Raw genomic sequence first — 21,547 nt, 5'->3', positions numbered from 1 at the left:
CTGAGCTCATTCAAACCACGCGCCGCCCGCGCAGGACAGAAAGTGCCAAAACATGTTTCCGGGCCAAAACGCTCCAAGTACAGCAACTCAACACATCACTCTTCTGCAACAGAATAAAAACACGTCTGCCCTGCCACAAGGCTGAATCCAGTCTCAGACACTAAGATAAACAATCCCAGCACAGCCCTCTGCGGGCAAGTACCACCGCCCGATGCCAAGAAATGCATTTGGTTATGCAATTTGCAGCTGAGCACTCGGTGGTCCCTCCAGCTACGTCCCTGAAGCCCGGCGTGAAGCTCACGGCTGCTCCTGTGTGCACAGACCACCACTGAGCCACCCACCGAGCCCACCGGACAGGACCCCGTGCAACGGCACCTGTGCAGCCTGAGCTGCAAACCCTTCCTCCACACCAGGCTCTAGAGTTTAATCTGCTCCTGCTTCTACTTCTGTGACCGTGGGTTTAAAAACATGAGGAAAATCCATGCACTAGATCTGCTCCTGATGTTTGTTAAATTAATGGTGGATTTCTCGGCCTTTCCAGCAACTTTGGGTTTCCTTCTCCCAAAAGCTGAACTATCATCTCACCTGCTATTAAATGGCAAAGTGGCGCAACAGGGAAAGGAAACGCTCAATTTGCTCCTGACCTTCTGCCATCCTGGGGTAGTAAATTGTTTTAATCCAGCAGGACATTTAATATCCTCACTGGGAGATCCTCGCATGTAAGCGGTCCCTTTTCAGGGCCAAGCGCCAGCGATAACCTCTGGTGGTCTGGACTACTCACGGACCCAAGATTTAGGGAGGAATGTGCCTATGGCCTTTTTTTCTGCCACCTTCAGGATGCACCCATCCTTTCACAGCTGATGGGGACCAGCACTGGGGGCTGGGGGAAATCCTGGCAAGTTTGGGAAGCCACCACCCTTCCCATCCTCAAGAAACTTCTCTTCAACTGATCTCACAAGCACACCTGGCCATGGCCACCTCCATGGGGGGGGCTACCACCAAGCCTCCCTCGAACTCTGTGTCCTTCTCCGTGCCCACAGCGCACGCAGGCTGAACGGCTGCCTTCTTGCCCACACATCGTCAGGCAGTGTACTTTTAAGACGCATAGAACCAGGAGTACTGTCAAGAAAAGTGAAGTGCCTCCCTGCTGGCAGCAAAGGGCACTCACTTCAAAAGACGCTGTTCCAGCTTCTTCTCGGCGCTGTCCTCTCCAAAGCTGCTAAACTACCTTTGCTTTAAAAGTTAAGAAGTAGGATTAAAGAAAAAAATGTTGCAGGAGGAAGAGCTTCCAGTCCTTGTGATAAATAAAAGTTAAACAACAACCACCCCCCCGAGCAGCTGAAAAAGCACGATGAAGCAGGAGTACAGGCAAAGGGAACCCTGCAGGTGCGAACCCTGCAGTGACACTTCACAACGAACGCTTCTCACACCGACTGGCGGACTGCCTCCTTACCGAAGTAATCAGCCTTTGGCCGAGCATCCATCTCCTGCTCCAGGCGCTGGGTCAGTGCCTCCAGCTTCAGCTCGGCCGCCGACGGCCCTTGCTCTGGCTGTGGAAGGAGGGTCTGGCAGGGCAGCTTCACCTTCACCGTGCTGGAGCCCTCCGGGTGCCCGGCGTCCGACCGTGGGCCGCTCACACCCTCTGGGAAAAGCGGCTGTGGGGCATCCGGAGCCGTCGGCCCAAGCGAAGCCAGGCGTGAGGAGCCCGGCTCTGGGCTTGCACCGCTGCCGTTGGGCCGGTGGTTTTGACCGTGGGCCACGAAGTGGCCAGCTGGGCTGGGGTAGGCAGTGGTGTGCTGGTAGTCCACGCTCGGGGCGGCGGGCGCAGAGCTGGAGGAAAAGGACAGCGGGACACCCTGGTACCACAGCTGGTTGACGTCCCCTCCGGCCCTGGGACCACAGGGCTCGGCGGGGCCCGAAAACCCCCGGGCGGGCTGCACCGAGGGGGCCGAGAAGGAGGATGACCTCTGCTGCAGCAGTGCCCCCAGTGCCCCCTCCTCTGATCCCGCCGAGGGTGCCGGGGGGGTCCGGGCATGGGAGAAGGAGGAGGACCTCTGCCCGGCTGGCGTCGGGTCACGGCCCCCGCCACACCGCCTGCCCTCGCTGCCGTTCTCCTGCCCGCCGCGGCAGGGCTGGGGGTCGCCGGGGCTCCCGGTCTGCTGCTCCCCATGCCCCACGCCGGGACGTAAGCCCCCCGCTCTGGGGATCCTGTCGGGCTCCGCTTCCCAGCCCCGGCGCCCGGCCTGGCTCCCCGGGGCCTCGGCGCGCGGCCCGCTCTCGCCAAAGCCGCGCTCCCCACTATCGTACGGCCTCGTGCGAGGCCCCTCGGCGGCGGAGGCCGGGGGTGGTTTGGCACCCCGTGCCGCCGGCGGGCTGGGCCGGGGGGGGTTGAAAGCAGCTCCTCCGTTCAGGGCGGCCATCAGCATCTCCTCCTGCTGCTGCTGCTGCTGCTGGAGGTGGATCTTGGCCATTTTGGTGGCAAAGACCCGCCTGGTCTCCTCGAACTCGGGGTTGTTGCCGGCGGCTTTGTCCACCCGAAAGAGACCGTCCTTGGAAGCCTCGTACATGTTGAGGTCTTCGATGAACTTGCTGGCTTCCAGACCCAGATCGTCGTACTTATCCATCCTGACCGGCTTAGCGGGCTGACCCCCGCGTTCCTCCTTCTCCTCCTCCGCCTCCTTCCCGCCGGGTTCTGCCGGCCGTCCCGCCGCGCCGTCTCACTCCCGCCGCGCCCGTTCCCGGCGGGGGCGGGGCTGGGGGCGGGGCCGAGAGGCGGGGCGGGGGCTCTGCCCCCGCCCCGCCCCCAGCCCCGCCCCCGCCCCTGACACCGCCCCCGCGCTGCACTAAGCGTCAGCAGTCAGCGGGGACGGGCCAAAGACGTCACTTGCGGCTGCGCAGACGTAACGCGCGCAAATAGCGCGCTGCACCCAGCAAGAAAAAAACCAAACAAACCAAACCACCTTTGTGAAAAAAGCAGCCCTCCCCCCCCCCGAAAAACTGCCGTGCCGTAACTATCGTGCCAATTAACCTTTATAGGAGGAAATTGCACGAATTTTCTTTGTTTAGATGTATTTTATATTCCACGCGGCGTAGTCATGCTTAAGTCAGCGTGACTGAAGGACCCCGGCTCATTGCAAGAAGGTCACCCCGCGGCCCGAAGCATAATTCAGATCAGGAAAGAAGCAGGTGGGTGATGACATCATAAAAGGACAGTTGCTTTGGCAGACAGTGGTGTGGGCGTGTTACATAGCAATTGGTCCCATCGTGTTGTACTTCAGTGCTTGAACGGTGCAAGGACCATGTGTAAAACCCCATTCGGGGTGCCCCAATGTCACCGGCACACCTCATGCGTGTGACGAAAGACCTACCCACGTGATCCAATACTTCGCGTCCCGGCCTCTCTCCTCCTTCGGCACAGGCCCAGTTGCGTAATTTCCGTGGCAAAACCCAGCTGGGGGTGCCCGGAGGTCATGGTGGGCTGCGAGGGGATCCCTGCCAGGCTCCGGGGAGAGGCCGGTTTGTAGGGAGCCGTGGCACCTCTGAGTAAATCAACGGGTGCAGTTGATCCTATGGGCCCAGGCACGTGTCCTGCATTCCCAGGACTTGTTGTTTTAATTCTCCCCCAGGCTCCAGGAGGGAGGGCCAGGTGTTAAGGAACATGGAAATTCGCTGCCTTTAATAATTGCAAATTGGGCTGTGACCAAAACGTGTCAGAAACCAAAAAAATTCCCTCTCCTCTTTGACCAGGTCCATTACAAAGGCACTGCTGAGCAACTGAGGCCGGATCTAAAACAGCCTGACTCTTCCAGCAAGTTTTGGCCAACATGCTTAAAAATCACAGCACTGTGAGCCTCTGGAAAAGGAGCCTGTCTTCTTTCAAAGCAACCTCCAAAATGGTTTGGAGCCTCCGGAGAGGCTGCAGGCAGGACCAAGTGGCTCGTCCCTGCAGCAACAGCCTTCGGCTCGAGCTTGAGCCAATGAACTTCAGACTCGCAGAAGTTAGCCTGGCCATAGCAGAGGGTTAGATGAGGGGTTTGATGGTTTCTAGGGGAGGCAGGTGGGTGGGAGTCCCAGCACAGGGCGAAGCGCAGCAGCGGAGCTCCCCCAGTCCCCCGGAGCCGGGGAAGGGGGACCCCAGCACGTGCTGTCACTAACCATCGCCTGCCGAGCATTTAAGGGATCAGTAGTGCTGGAGCTTTCACACAGTATCAGGAAAACATCCCATCTGTCAAGCAATCCCATCTATCAAACCTTTCCAAGCCTTCCTCTGCTGTGGGGGTGAGGGAAGGAGGGAGGTCACAGCTTCCCCAGGCTGACCCCCACAAGCCCTGCTTCACTTTGGGAGAAGCTGGGTGCCCGGGGGCTAAACCCCACTTTGCAAAAGCCCTGGCAGTTCAGGAGGGTTTAGCTTGCACCTGGATGTCCGTCATGCAAAGGGCAGCAAGCCTCTGCCCATGCCAGGGCTCTTTTGGCTGGAGTGGAAAGGGCCTGCCTCTCGTTTTGTGGTTGGGAGAGGCCACGGTGGCCCCCAGCAGCTGCTTGGTGCTGGGCAGGTGTACACTCAGGCCACCAGTTACTGAGAGCAGCTACCTCTTTTGAGGGACTTGAGCGAAAATGTTGAGTCTGTCGTTAAGCTCTGCTGGGGCAGTGAAAGCCAAAACTGAGTCTCAGTGTCTAAAGAGCATCCTCAGAAAGGGCTAGTGCAGTGCAAGGCCGGTTTTGGCAACGTCGTGGGCTGATGAGGGGAACCACGGCAAGTGGCTGAAGTGTGGGGTGCCTCCTCCTCCCCGATGGCTTCGGGGTGCTTTTGGAGACCAGGTTAGCAGAGATGCTGAGTTTTCAGTATCACCACTTTCATTTAAAATGGGGGGAGTCCAACATTAAAATGATGAACAACAAATTTGGGACCAAACAATGGATTGCTTGAGTCCGTAGTCGTATGGCCCGAAAGAATGACAGAAAGGAAAGAGAGCAGCAGGTAGGTAAGGATGGGAGCGTGAACTCCACCACTGCTTTACTCACGGGAGGAATCTGTGACGTTAGCGGACAAAGAGCAATTGAAAAGGAAATTACACATCACTCTCGCATCTTCATCCCCCTCCTCGCCAAAGGCTGTAAAGTTAATCAAGGGGAGGCACGCTCCTATCCAGCATATCAGAGGCTCAGGTGGTGTCTGTTGGGTTTTTTTCTTCAGACACACTGAGATGAGGCTCTTCAGACCTCTAGGAAACCAAAACCCTGTGGCGGAACAGAAATATTTGGGAATAGACATCTCTGCTTTCAGCTTTCAACAAACCAACCAAGGAAGAAACTTCGCTCAGACCATGGGTTTTTTCTGACTTTTTTTTCTTAAGGGTCACGCATACATTTTCTGCCATTACTTTTTATCTAACATCTGTAAGTCATTTTACAGCCAGGCCTGCAGAAGCTCACCACCTTGGGCGGGGGGGGGAAGCAGCCGTCTTGCCAAATGGCTGCTCTGGATGCTGCTGACCTTCACCAGTTCTGTAAAGTACATTTCCTTCCTATGCCAAAGGATCAAATCAGCTGTCTGCAGAACAATGCTCGTGCGGACAACGTGGAAAAGGCTGCCAAAGCCCTTCGGATAGGGAACCATCGCGCTGGGCTTGGCCTCCTTCCAGGCTCTGCACGCATGAGCAGAGGCTTTGATGGCAAGCGCCTTCGAAGGGGAATCACAGCCAAGTGATTCAAAGGCATTTTGGTGTTTAATTTGCAATGCTTTCAGTGAACGTTAGGCAGCAAAATACCTTTGAAGTTTTGTGCTTGGATTTATTCGTTCTGTGGGACTTGGGCTAGGGGTGTTCCCAAGCGAGCAGATGATTAACTTGAACTTTCTGCTAGACTGGAGATGTAATACTACACTGACTTGCAGACCCTTCTGCCGCGATTAGATATGGTTCCACATTTTTATAGTTCCTGTGAGTTTTACAGCCCATGCCTATTAAGAAATTAAGGGGTCCACGATTGCTGTTGTAGCACAGGACCAAAATCTACGTGCCAGTTTGAATTAACTTACTCTAAACCCTATCCCTTGAAGAAGAAAACCATTGCTCATTTAATCTGTTTTTGTTCCCGTGGGCAAGGCTTACACGCTGCGTTTACTCATGCAAAATAACGCTGACAGCTTGTAACCCAGCCCTGCTCCACGTGGCGAGCACAGCTGCCCGCGGGGCGGAGGGAGGCAGCAATTTGGGGAGATGCAGCCCTGCGTCGCGTTCCCCCATTTCGGCCCCATCTCGGTGGGAGCACTGGGCACATCGCTTTGTGCTGTGGCTGCCGGCGGGCTGGGGCGAAGCGCTGCCTGCCTGGGTAAACAGGGAAGCTGTGAACGAGAATGGGGAGGGGATCATCTGTCTGTCTGTCTTGCTGCCATGTTTGGCTCTGTGCTCACATTGCAGAGAGATGGAGAAAATGCGGAGAAATCCACCCACCCCCCCTCCAATCATTTTTCTGTCTGGGAGAAAACGCCCTCAGATTCTGAAGCATGGTGACAGCGCGGGGCTGTACAGTTTATGGACAAAGATAATGATGAGGTGTCTGGGTGACAATTTATAGCTAGATGTCTCCCCAAAAGCAACTACTGTATACTCATGCTACCTATTTGCAACCAAACTAGCTCGAGGCACCGGTGGCTGGCAGCATACCCCTTTCTTTGTGAACATCTCCAGGTCTAAGCCCTGGTGCCCGTGCCTCCCCAGGCCATAGCTCTCCCAGGCAGGTCATTTCCCGCAGGAGCCTGGACCACGCACGCCACTCCGCAGTGCCCAAGATACGTGCTCTGGTGTGTTTTAGCAGGAAAGTAATAAAGGCTTCAGTGCTAGAATATAAAATAGAGCGAACAATTTATAAGGCAGAAGTATTTGCGGGATGGAGCCTGGCTTGGTTCTTGCAGGAGCAAACCCATCTCTTGGCTCTCGCCAGGTAGTGCTGCAGCATCCCCGAACTCTTGACAGGGAATTGCACAGGGAAACGATGAACACTCCCCTTCCAGTTTTCTAAAGAGGCTTTTGATAAACATGCAGTTTATCTGCACCAGCTGGGCGCTTTCTGCCGGGAGGATGATGCACAGGGCTGTAGGGTACATAGGAGAGTGGCAGAGGGAGGGATGGAGGAGCCGACAGCGGGAGGTGAGCCCTGGGGCGGCTGCAGGCAGGAAAGCTGGGCTCAAGCCAGGGGGGCTGGGCTGCTGAAAGGGCCGCTGTGGAGGTGGAGAGGCCAAACCTCAGCCTCCGCCTTCCTAAAAGTTTGCATTCCTCCAGAAGGCCTGCCCTGCCTGCTGCCTGCGCTGCCCGCACCTCTAACTCCCAAGGTGCAGGGGCAGGCGGGTGCCCTCTGCTGTACAGCGTGCATCCCCTGCCCCCGGGGTCAGAGCAGAAATGGGTCCAGACTGGGATGTTTTGCTTCTCTTGCAGTATGGCTGCCTGCTGCAGGGCACGATCTCTGCAGGGAACTACACTAAGAGCCATTTAATTAACGGAAACGGCACAGAAGGGCCGGGGCAGCACTGGGACAGCTTTGCAAACTGCCTTTCTAGAGTGGTATGGATGCTTCACAAGAAAGGCTTTCAGGGCCATGTTCCTTAAATAACTGTACCTGCAGCGTCAGTTCAGTGGGGATGCTGCGGGCCCGGCTCACAGGTGGGTAAACTGAGGCAGGGAAGGGTTACCTGGCAGAGCACACCTTGGGGAGGCGAGGGGAGCCGTGGGGAATCACCGAGATCCCAAACAGGAGCCCAGGCAGCAGCAGCGGTGAGAGAAAAGACTGTGAATCCCCGAAGCTGCAGTGGTTTGGTCTCCCCAAGGAAGGCCAGAGCCGGGTGCCAGGCTGCTCCAGGGCAGACGACGCCCTCCGTCTTCCTCGCTTCAGTTTCTCCAGGTACCATCAGTGGTGGCAGAGACCCCGCTCTCCTTCACTGTCGCTTTATGGGGCCAAACACTTGCTTTCAGTGGCTGCAGAGTCGCACCGAAATAACACAGGCGGCTTTGGTGGTTTTCCTACTCCTGCTCAAAAGACCACAGGAGAGTTTGTTCTCTACTAAAAAGAGCCTTTTATCAGGACAAGAACTTGCTTGGAGAATTTTCCAGCTCCGTTTCCCTGCCTCTTTATCAGCGCATTAACGCAAACATTACCATGACCTGTTTAACCAACATACATGGCCTTTAGTAATCCTGGGCTGGAAGCACTCCACAGGTCAGACGGCATCCTGCCATCAATCATCGGCTTCAGGTGGCTCGGTGGGCTTCAAGTGGACTTGCCAAATGCAGTCAGTACATCCACCCCGTTCCTCTGTGCATGTCCTAGGAGCAGCTCTCTGACTAACAGATGTTTCTAAATGCTCTTTCACATGGGAAAATTGAGAAGTATGTATTTTTATTGCACCCTTGCTATTTCATCCAGCCACGTGGATCTCCAGGGACAGAGATGTACTTAAGAAAAATATTCATTTCTAAAAGCTTCTACGAGTTTTTTCACAATACTTTCTTGGCTTAGCCAGCCTGGCAATGCACATTTGTATTTCTGTTTTGCAGCAATTAGTAAGATTTGCTAATTACACTGTTGTGTATTTAAAGACAATTGATTTCCCCTTGTAGCAGAAAACAATTTCCTGTTATGCCAGTTCTCTTAATCTTCATCAGAAACAAACCCAGGCTGCCATTGCCAGTAATGTGTCACGCTCCTTTATTAAACCGCTCTCTTTCTGCCCCCACTATGTCTCCTGTGTTTATTATTCCTGATCAGTGCACTGGATCATCTACAGCTGTTGTATGTATTTCGCTTCACATACTGTTGGCACCAAGTGCAGTTACTGGAGAGCAACTCTCCTTGCTCGGCAGCTTGTGCGTCTCTTCTGGCAGTGGGAGGTGGGTGTATGGGGAGAACCTTGGACCTTTTACGCTTGGTCTTGGCACGTGTAAAAAACTACTGGTAGCTAAGGAAGTTCAGAGCCTTAGATGTGAGTGTGGGCCTTCCCCTTGCAGCCAGCCCAGAGAGCATGCTTCTATCCGAGAGAGCAAGCACAAAGGCACACGCTTCTGTTCATGTACATGTATATGTTCTGCTTAGAGTTATACTGAAGAAGACCAGGCTCTTCAAATAAAAGAACTTCTTATGCCCCAAATGTCCCAGGCTGAGTATCACAAGTGCAACCAGAAAGAATGTGAATATTAAACTCATTATACTTCAGCTTTTCCCATTTACATGTTCCTTTGCCTAGCCAGCAATTTGGCAGCCTAAAACTGAGAGCAAATTGCTGTGGTGCAGGCAGACAAGCATACAATGAAACGTCCTGGGTGCTCAATATTGGTGGGTACTTTTGATGAGATTCCTGTGATCACAATCTCTCACAGGTTTGGGCTGCGTTCACCTGACAACAAATACAAGCATCTGCTTGACCTTGACTGAGTTTCCAGTCCCGTGGCCAACGTAAAGGCTGGCAGGTAGAACAAAAGCCATCAGGACTTCTCTCTGCAACGTCGCTAAAATACTCCCATTCAGAGACACTTAACAACTCGGAAAGCCAGGAAAACCTGTTCAAACTCTCTGACCACCCATAAAACTAGAGCTAACTTTGCATGACAGGTGATGCTGGTTTGCAACTCTCCAGGGCTAAAACCAGACCTGAGCTTACCCAACACAGGCTTACTCAAGTGAGAGAAGTGCCAGGAGACACAAGATTGTGCGTGACTCGGAGCTCCTGGCACAGTCGCGGTTAGTGAATTACAGAAGACTTTGTGGTACCAGAAAGTCACCTTATTCAGGAAAGGGAAAAAAAAATCCCACCTTTCCTCCCCATGTCAGGCAAGATCTCTTTTATCATCTAGGCTGCAGATGAGACCTCTGATCCTGTCCCCTCTGGCACAGAGATAATGCTCCAGTTTAGCTCTCCCCCTGCTACAGCTGGAACATGCTAAAAACTGCCTCTGATCTACTGTGATCAGCTTCGTGCTGCTTCTTTGAGACAAAACCCCCATTTCCACTACAAAAAAATAACACAGCTGTAGTTCCAGCAACATTCTTTAAAGTCAAAAGCAGACGTTACCTGGATTGATCAAAATCAGTGGGCTAGGAAGTATATTCATCAGTCAGGTTCTGGTGATAGACCTGGCTTCACATTCAACACTTCTCTTACAGCGCAGTCCTTTGATACAAAATCAGCTCAGATCCAAATAAGGAGGGGACTGAAGAAATAAAGAAGCAGAAAAAGCACCCAGGGAAACCAGTGTATGTACTCTTCTAAGTTGGTAAATACACATAAATAAAGCCAATCCACTCTCTGTAAACTGTAATAAGTATTGCAAAACTAGAAAAAACCCCCAGTGGATTCTCCCCCATCCTCATTTATAGCCAAGCTTTTAGAAAAATCTTATATACTGCAAACTTCCCTAAGAAGAAACAACCAGCAAAGTGCTAATTAACATTCTTTCTAGTTCATGTTGATTGTAAAATGTTTAAAGAGGAACAGCTTTCTGTGGGGCTTTACAGTGAAGAGGGGGAGACAAAGAAGAGAGACTGCATAACGTGCATTATCTATGGAATTTCTCCCTCCAGAAGAAATAAGCAGGCTTTTACAAAGTCAGGTCACAAAAAGCCATCATTAACCAGATGTCAGTTCTCGGCACAACTTTAATCCGGTAAGTCACCAAGAGAGCACACAGATTTTATTTTGCACCAAATCTCTGTGTTCAGATTCTGGTGAAGGTCACGGAAAAATACATGCTTGTTCAGCAATGCCCTCGTAGAGGTTTTTTTTCAAAGCATAAGTGGGACAACCTGGCTAGAGAACTGCCTTAGCTAGTGACCTGCGCTGTACCATTGTTCCTCGATGTCATGTAAAAAGCCCCACTGCTGTGCTGCAAAGCAGCACTGGTGCGTCCATGACATCTCGGTCACCAGAGAGGACTATGAAACACCCATGCCCAATAACACGTTCTTCTACACGGTGGGGTCTTCCAGCACATTTCAGTGCCCCCATCAATCCAGCGCCTGAAATCCTTTCTCCTGAAATCAATGGCACTGGAAAAGTACTTAGTGACCTTTCCGGACTTTGCCAACTTTTATTTTTCCAGAATCAATGTTTGAAGGCTGGATTGTCTGGAAATTCAGCTGCATGAACGATTTTGGGGTAGCAAGTGTGCCAATAATTCCTTTTTAAATTTTATATTACTTAAAATAGAAATTTGATACAGACTGGTTCAGCGCTGCGACCAGTCTTCTATCACCTTGAGTGACAGGGTGCAGAACATGCCCTTTCCATGTCATGGATCTGTTTCTTGTTGTTTGTCCTGGGTCTGTCCCACTGAGTTTAGCAAATCTCCCAAATCTCCTTTGGCTCATCACTTCACGGAAGGACGACAGTGGCACCGTGTCCATTTTAACGTGTGTGACGAATGCAGCACAAGTTCCAACGTGACCGATCACCCATCAGTGCCCTTCCTTCTTACTTCTCAAGTATCCCCTCCTAGATTTAAAACTCCCATACTATTTAGCCACTGAACTCTTCAACAGCACGCAATCTCTGGGAACGTTTTATACCACCTTCAGCATAAAGATGCATCTGTACCATGACACAAGTAGCAACCGTTAAAGAAAGGAGAGGCATCTGTGCTAAGTTATTTTAAAACAGCATGGTAACAGGTTACAGCCTGTGCATCAGTATCAGTCCCATCCAGGCACAGACCAAACCTGTGAGTCACAACTATCGTTAAGACAAATGGCAACCGTGCTTGAGAGCAGGTCAACCTTACACGAAATGTCAGCAGCCGTCAGGACAACTGCACAGCTCCACAGCTGGCACCTCTGCCATCTTCCAAACATACACTGTCCAGGGCGTTAGGCTCCATCAGACTTTCTGCATCCTCTCCCTTCCTCCCTTTTCCACCACCTTTCTTCTATCCGCTTGACCACACTGAATTTCAACTCACTGTAAACATACCGGTGTGACTTCTGACCAAAGACTTTTTGTCCAATTGCTGTTCGCTACCTTTCCTTTTTTAGCCTGTAGAAGTCCATTCCTTATTTTGATTTTTGCCTGAATCACCGAGTGACATCTGCAATTCACTTCCTCCGGCAAGAGCAAATACCCACCAGTGCTAACAGCAATAAACACTGTGGGCTGCTGCTCAGCCCTAGAGTGACTGCAGCTTTTGTTTAAAGGCACCAAAGGGCTGCTGGGCTTGCAACATCTTTCTTCATCCTTGTAAATTTTAAAAGTTTTTATTTACATCAAACATGTCACCTTTCCCCCAAAGAAAAACTCTGTTCAGATGGTTCCACAGGGCGTGTTAAACTTTTATATAGGGAAAAAAAAAGCAGGACTGTGCTGTGCTACAGATTTTACTTTAAAGGATCTCTTTCACAGTCCTTTTAGGGCCTTCTGAACAGGAGTTTTATGAATTTATAACAACATATATGTGAGGCAGACACTGGAATTCAAATTATTTTAACTCCAACTAAAGGCTTGTGTCTGAATGCCTGAATGCATTCCTTTGTGGTTGAGATTTTTGGAGTCTTAAAACTGCAAAGACTGTATCTCCATTATAAATATTCCATTTCTTAGTCATTCTTGTGTCAAAGGACTGCTAGAGAGAAAATCTGCACGAGCATGGTCCAGGAGGAAGCAGAAATCAGAAGAGTTTTGTTGCCAAAGCAGGGACATGTAGAGCCAAATCTGCTTGCTGGGCCTGGCATCTCTGTTACGTAGCCACATCTTTGGTACCAAAAATGCATAAAACCAATACGAGCATTGGTATTGCTTAGCTAGTATTCACACTGCAATGTGATCTGTCTTGGTCCTAGTTGCTTAGGATATATTGGACTTAGTTACTGTTATGGGGGTGATTTTTGTTGGTTTCCTTTTAATCTAATAGGGTCTGGATGACTGCTGGGCTGGTGGGTTAACACAGTCCTCTGTATTTGCCTAGCTGGTTGTTATTGCCGACTTCTTAACAGTCAGAATGGCTCATAAATGGCTGGCTTATTGGACTATTTCATTTAATGGCTGTTAAAGAAAAGACATTCTTACACAATGAACCCTGTAATTGTTTCTTTGGAAACCCGTTTTCGAGCATTTGCTAAATACAATAAACATCTCCATGTGGATGTAACAGCAATGCAGTGTACACATAAAATGGTTGAAATGAGGCATGAGAATGGCTTTGTGTTTTATGAAAGTCTGATTGATTTTTAGAAACCTGACAGCTATTCCACTTAATGAACCCCTCAGAAAAAAAAAGAAAATTTTTATTCAGGTTTTACTATCTAGGCACTACAAGAACTAGGAGTAGAGGCAAAAAGCGTGCTGTCTGCCTTCCCCATTGCTGCAGTTCTAGCAGCTGACTCATTGCTTTCTCGAATCCCCTGAAAGTCTCTGAGATGGCTCCTGTGTAGGAAGTAACATCCATTCTGTTCTGCGCAGAAACAACCACCAGCACTTTGCTGAAGTTGAACCTCTCATGTATGAGCCAACACAAATATGCCAGTGAGGAAGGAGGATCCTGGCTAAGGCAGGGCTTGGCTGAATAATCTGACCTTTTTCTTGGCTTGACTCTGAAAGGTATGTGAAATATATTAAACCACCCCGTTCTGGCTACCTGCTGTGCACAAGACCATTGGCCTGCGCTAAAGAAATCCTTTTTTAAATTATCACTCTGTAGAAACATTTTCTTACAACTTAAAATGTTAGTTAATGGTAGGGTACCCAAACATGAGATATAGGGAGCAAAGGCTGACTGTAGCACACCTGAACATTTGCTATAGCACATACTCAAGGCAGTTGTTTAGTCCTGCATTTAGCCAAGCCAACTTTCCAATAGGATATATTCCTGAGGCTGACACGAAAACCCATGCGCCTTGTATCATTTACATCCTGTTACAATCATTTAGTTCTTCTGTGCTTCCTTCTCATTCTCCCAGAGAATATAGACAAACAGCACCTTACCGTGACTTGGTAAGAAACTTTAATTCTGCGCATTTCTCCACACTGAAATGAAGATTTAGCAGCAACCTGATTTTAATAACATTTCTTCCCCACTGTTACATGAGATTTAAATAACCAGTATTTTTGAATTGGTTTCATCTCAAAAGATTCCAGTTCCCTTTTACAGCCCAGCAGAGCCTTTGCTATTCTTGCACTAAGAAGTTGATAAGGGCAGTTCTGGGAGACAGAAAGGCCTTTTTAATGGTTCGTCCCTGGAGATGCTTGACACCAAGTTCACTTTGAAGAACTAGCTCGTGGACTTCTTCAAAATTGCGGGCTGCTTGCTGAGGCACAAAAACTGTGCCACAAGCTTTGTTATTGATCTGAAAAAGAGACATGAAACCAAGAAAAACCAGAAGTTACTAGACTGACTTATACCATTTCATTTCCCAAATCCAATCAGTCTCATTACATGGGGAGAGGGAGAAAGTGGATCAAACTCTTTTCTCCAACACCAAACTTTCTACATAGAGGGTAAAATGCTCCATACCTTCTGTCCATCTACCAGAAAATAAGAGAATGAAATTCTGACTCATGATACTCAAGGAAAATTTAGAAGTGGCCAAAGGAAGTCTTAGTTTTGAAGATAGCAAGCAGCATGTGACTATGCAATGCGGCGATCTTAAGTTTAAAAACGTGATAGTTACACAAGCTGAATAATGAGAGTGAACATAATGGTTTGTTAGGTGGGAATCCTGGTTTGTACATACTTCTAGGCTGCAATTTGGATTCTTTAGAGCTAAGTGATTCCTTACAAAGATTCAAATGCAGGATTTATTAAAATAAAAATATTTGTGGCTGAAAAGATATCTGAAAGATTCATCATCGCTCATTTTTAGAAAAACAGGCTTTAACTCATTATATGTTGCATTTGTACTAAATGCATGATTCATTAAGCCAACAGTGACCACAAAGACAACAACCACCATAAGGTAATGCTTTCCTGTGTGCAGCTGGTTTTCAGAGCAGCTTCCATACTGGTTTGGCACCAGCAGGGCAGAATCATGTAAGTAAAACTGAGTAAGGCCTTCAGTGGCCTTAATTTATAAAATGGTCTTACAAATCCTTTCTGTCATCCAGGAAGAGTAGATAACGGACAGAGACTACAGAGCCTTACTGAGTACCTTTCTGGAATTGGCATAAAATTCATTATTACAAAAGCTTTCATATTTATATGGAATACTTGCAGTGGATTAATGAAAAGAATATCAATCCCACATTTTAGCAAATGAAATAATTTGAATTTTTTAATCCAGTTCAATCAAATCACTTGCATAAAAATCTGCTGCAGATACTGCAGAACTTTGACCTTCAGACATCATTGTAATGAGTTTTCAGTCATCTAAAAGGAACATAAGTTGCTTCATACAGCTTGGACACGAAAATGCCCACAGCTTGGTTTTCACCTGGATTTTGTCTAGGATACATGTATGCAACATACCACGAATGAGAAAGACCTATTTCACTTAGTTTGTACTTTACTGAAAATAAAATAATCTGTGCAATTCTCTAAGTGAGGAAGTTGGGACAGATTTTTAAGGAACAAGATGAAGTCTCAAATGCAGCTGGGATGAGTCATTTCTGGTTTTTGACTAGAATTGACATTAATCTGCAGTGATAATGTAGGTCGGCTTTTAACTATTCCTATATGCATCTGTAACGTGGTATCATAAAACGCTGGCTGTGTTAAACTTCGCCTTTAGTACCTGGTGCAAAGTAAATCCCTTGAAAAACACATTTTTAAAGACTTCATTTTTAAAGCTTTTGTAAAAAATAAATACAAGTAGTTCTTTTTGACAGGGCACTTCAGAGAAGAAATGCATTCCACAGAAAAAGAAAACGGTAAAATCCAAACAGATACAGTTTTAGTGAGTATATAAAGCCAAATTGTCAGCTCGCTGCTAGGACACACAGCCTGCAGTTCAAAACTATGCCTGCTTAGTTAAAATGTCATTCACTGTCCTCCATGATGCAAATTAATATGTCCCAGAGGATGGATGTTGGCAGGGGGAAACTTGCCACAACTAGCCTATTTGGTGCCGTTTTCAACAGAAGAGCCAAGCAGTCTAAATCAACTTAGTAAATAAATGACTGCTAGCGGTTGTGTTTTCCTAGAAAGGTCGAGAAGCCTGGGCGATCCGACACTGTGTACCTTCCCACAGCATCTCGCCTATCTTCCCACACCACGCTGCGAGCCGAGTCCAAGAATCCTATCCAACGGCAGACTGGTTATGATTTCAGCACATGTTTGCAGTGTGGCTTTCATTATATCGTAGGTATCGTGATGCAAAGTCAAATGTATTAACACCATTCTTAAAAGAAGCATCTGCAGATTTAATCACACACTGTGCGTAACAAGCATCCTATTCACATATTCTTTTAGTCGAGGGGTTAGATTCTCAGCAGGACAAATATCTTCTGCTATGCCTCCATCTCTCTCTCTGTATCTCCCTAGACCAGCATAACCCTCGGCTGCTCCATGTAAACGTGCCAGCACAAGAAACTTGGGTGCTGGCAGCCTTGTTTCTCTGAAAAACCATGGCAAACTGCAAGAAGAGAAATAAATGAGGCTTGGGTCCTTTCTTCCCAAGGAAGGAGGCTGTTGCTTTTTCTTTTCTTCTGCTTTTTTTTTTTTTTTTTTTTTTTTTTACATTTGACATTTTAGACTATTTTGGTTCTAAAGGGAGCTAGAGGGAACTGGAGAGGTTATGAAGGATGAAATGAAATCACAAAAGACTGAAAAATAAGCACCTGGAGGCTGCAGAGAGGAATTTTTAGTTCAACTCAAATATTTTTTTACCATTGATGCATAATCCTTCTGAGAAGTAAAGCAAAATAAAAATCTGTGCACTGTTAGGCCTTCTTCATACGCCAAAGCAAGAAACATGACACCAACTTTGTTTTATAAAAACATCAGTCATAAGACCACAGCTGCTAACAGTTCTGCACCACCTAGAAAATGTGAGGAATGCTAGTCAGAAGCATGTCCATAGGATAAAATGCACACTACATTCAGGTTCAGATTTTTTACAGCATTAACAATATATGGTACGATTAAAAACATTCAACTTTGCAGTAACATTTAGAGTAACAGATACCATGCATATCCAGTGAATTTAAATGTCCGTCTTGTAGGCAATCTGTATTGTATCAGCCAAGGATGCAGTGAGTTGGTTGCTTTTGCTGCTTTGGGTTAAATATGGAAAGCCATAACTCCAGCACAGACAGGAAATAATGAAGTATTTTGTGTCAAGAGAAATAAAACCATAATGTCTCAGCAGGCAAATCCCTGAGGCAGTTTGATGTCTTGAGAAGAATAGGGTTGTGGCCCAAAGACTCAGTTTGACTGTGCAGCCTTGTGAAGAGACACTGCCTCTTTGCAACTAACCAATTCATCCATATGTCGAGTGTTTCTTGGTTTAATGAGGGCAATTTATTTTTACAGCCATACAAAAACCTACAGTGTTCACAAGACTTTAAAATATTCACATTTATGGTGACTTCTCCCTGCTCCTCCGTATTTCCCCTTTGCCTTACTCTAATGGCAAAAAGCCAGGCACACCCCCTAGGCACTATTTTTAAGAATTATTCCCAGTTCAAAAAACGAACTTGTCTCTCTGGTCTTCCAGACCTCACTTTCTCAGAACTAAGGAAGGTGTCTACATACGTCATATTCTTTCATGAATATATGGCTGAGAACACAGGGGTTGCTTTTTCTCTTATTACAAGACTTCTACTCAAGGCTATGGCTTTGACAAAGTCAACCAGGAAAAGAAACAAAAATAATTTTCATAACAGTTGTTTAAAGCAAAATTAATTTTTCTTTTTCTGGTTTCTTTTTTTTGAGAAGTAAGTTTTTAATGTCAGCAGAAAAATATCAGTGAAATGCTTAGGCATTTTCACGTTCAGTTGTGTAGTCTTAAAAACATTGAGTTCAGAATTTTCCCTGTATTGCTGAAATTTTTATTTTAAAGATAAGTTTAATAACATGTTTGCTTTAACCACAATTGCAGAGAAGTTTCTATAATTACACAATTTCTCATTCATGACTTCCTTTTAAACTGAACACTGGCATTTAAGATGTTTGCTAGCTGTGCTTGAAGGTGAAGGTTTATTTTAAACTTGAGCAAAGTGATCATACCTCCATGAAGATTTTCGTGGATATATGACCTTTTTACTTGTATAAATAAATGCTTATCACTTAAAGCAAGCAAGCAAGCAAGCAAGCAATAAACCCACAGTAAATATTAGGCTAAGTCTGCTATTAACCCCAGCTGGCACTTAAGTCCTTCTCCTTGGTTTGGGAAAACATGACAATTGAAAATTTCCTCAAAAAATACATACTCTGTGGCCTCTGCTAAGTAGGTATGTTGAATGTTAGAAAATTTTAGTGTTTTAGCAGCATTTCTCATTCTATTCAAGTGGACCAACTGAGAGATCTGGCAAGATATGAAATTATTTGCAAAGATACTTTGATTACAAAAACCTACAGCAACATGACTTCCCCTAAATCCAGCCAATCTCTTCCCTCCTCAAAAAAATCCAGCTGAACAAAAATAACCGAACTGCCTTACTACTTCTACCCAAAGGAGCTAACACAATAAAATACAGATGAAATGCATTGCTTCTGTTTCTCTTTTACACACACACAGAGGGAACATGCAGTTTTACATGACCAAATGACATTTCTTCTAGAGGCTCTGTCTCTTTCAATATCCAGAAACATAAAAAGCGTTTAAGTTGAAACAATTACTTTAATTTAAAACATTTAAGTTTAGAATGTCTGCATGGTATATTAAAGGTTATTCTTTGGTGAATAATGAAAAAGGCAGGAGTCCTGCAGATCTAATAGTATGCAACTACGACGTTACAGACCATCATAACGCCTAAGCATGAAGAACTTGAATGCAAATTGACCAGGAGTCAGTTGATGGAAGAGCCGAGACACTACTCATGGAACCCACACCCTTGGCTCCAGGCAGTCCCTCTATGGCCTGCAGTGGCACTTGCTGCTACTGTGCACTATCGAACGATAAACGATGCCTGGAAGCATGCTGAACACAGGCTAGTTAACTAGATATGTGGGAAAAAAGACAGTGACCTACACTGTGCATGTGCACACACACACGTTGGAGAATTACCGGTTGACTATATGTAGTTATATGTCCACTCTTCTACTGAACTGCCAGCTCTTTCCCTAGACCACAAAGGTGTCAGAGCTCAAAGAGAAACCAGAATGCAGTTAGAACATTACCAGAGATACCTGTTTTTCTTCAACCTCATTCCTGCAAATATGCTCTGCTGAAATGTGCCAGAAGTTCATCCCGAGGCAGATGGGAAACATAATTTGGCAAAAATCACAGCAACTTAACCCAGCTTATGATAGGTTGCATTAGGCAACCAAAGCACTACAGGTGCCACAAGAAATGTCACCTAATTACACATTTTTGTACAGGGCCAAGTTCCTAAAGGCACTGTTTGGCAAAAAATCTGGAGGGACCTCTATTTTGATCGTAGTTTTGACTGTACTATCCTTGCCCACAGCCCTTCATCGGTCAAATCTCCACAGGTACTAATATTCAGTCACTCAAAAAGATTTATATCTAGATTGTCTCCCTTCCAGATTTGCTACATTTTTTCATTTAGGAGACCATTTTAATTACTCAGCACAATAGTAATTGCAGCTTCTATTCTAGCTGACCTTTCACTGAGCCACGTAAAAAGGGAACCGACTTCCACCAGAGCACAAATTTTGTCATCCTCTGAGCTTGTAATGCATTAGTTGGCCACCACTGAAAATACATGAAAACGCTCATACCAGAACAGACATCTCCACAACATCTGGCGGCTGAAGGAACTCTGGGTCTACTTTGGGCCAGGACTGATGCAGCACATCAGCATCCCAGTGATGATGAGTACAAAGTTTATTCTGCATATGTGCCAAACCTGGAAAATGAAACCAGTCAAACATTCAGCTGTACTGTAACCAGAACATTAGATCTTTGGAATTCGTTTGATAAATAAGAACAGAATAAAGTTGACTTTAAAAGCAAGTCCCTTTGGAGGAAATAACATTGTTTAGATTAGCATAGAGCACATTATAAACAGAAAGATATATATCTTTGAAGTGCTTGTTTTATACCATGTGTAGGGATGCTAACATGAACAATGTGGGCCCATTTTAGATTTCATTAGCACTCCATAACTTTGCCAAAAGCATAGAAGACCACTGTTTATTACTTTAAATTGTAATACTGCAACACAAGCTGACCTCTACTTCTGGAAGTCAATCATAATACTGATTTTTTTTTTCCAATAAAACCACCAGTTTGATTAAAATTTTACTAACAACTCAATCAAAATGATAAACAATTATGGCTTATTATTTTACCATCTTTAATATGCTGGGTAGTTTCTAAATTTGCAAGTCAAGCTACTTGCAAGATTTTTTCATATTTTGTGAAGTATTTATTTTCTCACAAATTAAAGGTGTTATGTAAGAATACCTTGCACAGCTTGCTTTCCTTCTTATGAGACGTACATTCTGAAACACTTTATCCATTGATTTTATTTAAAAAAACCTCCTAAAATGGCTATAAGTGATGTCCTTTTATTAAATAGGCTTTGCTCTTCCCAAGACAATTCATTCCTGATTTGTTTGAATAATAGGAGAATAGGATGCAATTCATTCTGAAGCTGCATTCTTTAACTGAATAAAAGCTTCTGAGTGGGATTTATGTTGCTGTTTACTCCAGCTGTATGACAAAATAAAAAGATTTCACTTAACAAGAGGCTGTCAGATATGATCAATATTGATGATGATTGCTCTTGTGATTCTCACAAAGCCAGGGGATTTTTAAATTAAAAACATTCTCTGTGTATGAATAAGAATACAGACTAAAACTTCTTGTAAGCACAGGCTTACTCCAGAACTGCAAAATGTATGTGAAATCTCATCTGGTTTAGGGCAACTCCAGCAAGAGCATGAAGAAAACCCATAACACAAGATCCACCGTTGAGACTGAGGTACCTGAAGCTTTTCAAAACCACAGCACAACGGCAGACACAGGAGCAAAACCAACCACACGTAATACATACATTAATTTACCTAGCTGGATTGTTTAGGTTAAGACTGGGAATAACAGCAAACAGAGACATAAAGAGAACGCAACTTCCTCCAGAAAAATCTGCCAGATTTTTGTCAGCGCTTTTTCAGACAAAGCACTTTGGTAAAATGACACACAGCCTTGTTATTTGCTGAATGATTCAGTAAGGGGCACTGGGGTGGACTGATGGGAGCTATTTCTAATGGCAAGCAAGAACGTGCACATTTCCCAAGAATAACAACTAAGCCACAATCTTATTCAGTAAATAATTGATTAAAACACTTCAGTGGATCTGGTTTTGTGTATTTTTTTCTCTTGCAACAGTAGCTCAGAAACTGAAAGAGTAAAAGACAGGAACTCAAGCAGAAAAAAAAAAAATCTTTGCATTGGTGATTCATTATCACATTGACTTTAAAGAAAACAGCTGCTAGATTCTTCCCTTTTT

At 46.2% G+C, this 21,547-nt stretch overlaps 2 protein-coding genes across 4 annotated transcripts in view; both read right to left on the bottom strand.

Annotated features, from left to right (window-relative positions):
- The window catches only part of LIMD1 (LIM domain containing 1), a 34,274-nt gene extending 31,541 nt beyond the window's left edge, over window positions 1-2,733 (bottom strand). Inside the window, exon 1 of the mRNA XM_069811232.1 lies at window positions 1,454-2,733. Within this exon, the coding sequence (XP_069667333.1) occupies window positions 1,454-2,624 (1,171 nt within the window). The 5' untranslated portion in view covers window positions 2,625-2,733. The remainder of the gene's footprint in view (window positions 1-1,453) is intronic.
- An 11,220-nt stretch (window positions 2,734-13,953) lies between these two features.
- The window catches only part of LARS2 (leucyl-tRNA synthetase 2, mitochondrial), an 88,331-nt gene continuing 80,737 nt past the window's right edge, over window positions 13,954-21,547 (bottom strand). For 2 of the 3 annotated variants that reach the window (XM_069811209.1, XM_069811219.1), the window contains 2 exons: window positions 19,815-19,942; window positions 13,954-14,319 (listed from right to left, as the gene is read on the bottom strand). In XM_069811209.1, the coding sequence (XP_069667310.1) occupies window positions 14,140-14,319; window positions 19,815-19,942 (308 nt within the window). In that variant the 3' untranslated portion in view covers window positions 13,954-14,139. Of the gene's footprint in view, window positions 14,320-16,796; window positions 16,949-19,814; window positions 19,943-21,547 lie in introns of all 3 variants that reach the window. The other variant, XR_011329497.1, reaches the window with a different exon arrangement.

Source organism: Haliaeetus albicilla, chromosome 2 (assembly GCF_947461875.1).
Source record: "Haliaeetus albicilla chromosome 2, bHalAlb1.1, whole genome shotgun sequence".
Taxonomy (NCBI): domain Eukaryota; kingdom Metazoa; phylum Chordata; class Aves; order Accipitriformes; family Accipitridae; genus Haliaeetus; species Haliaeetus albicilla.
Note: the sequence above shows the minus strand (reverse complement) of the source record. Positions and strands in the feature narration are given on the sequence as shown.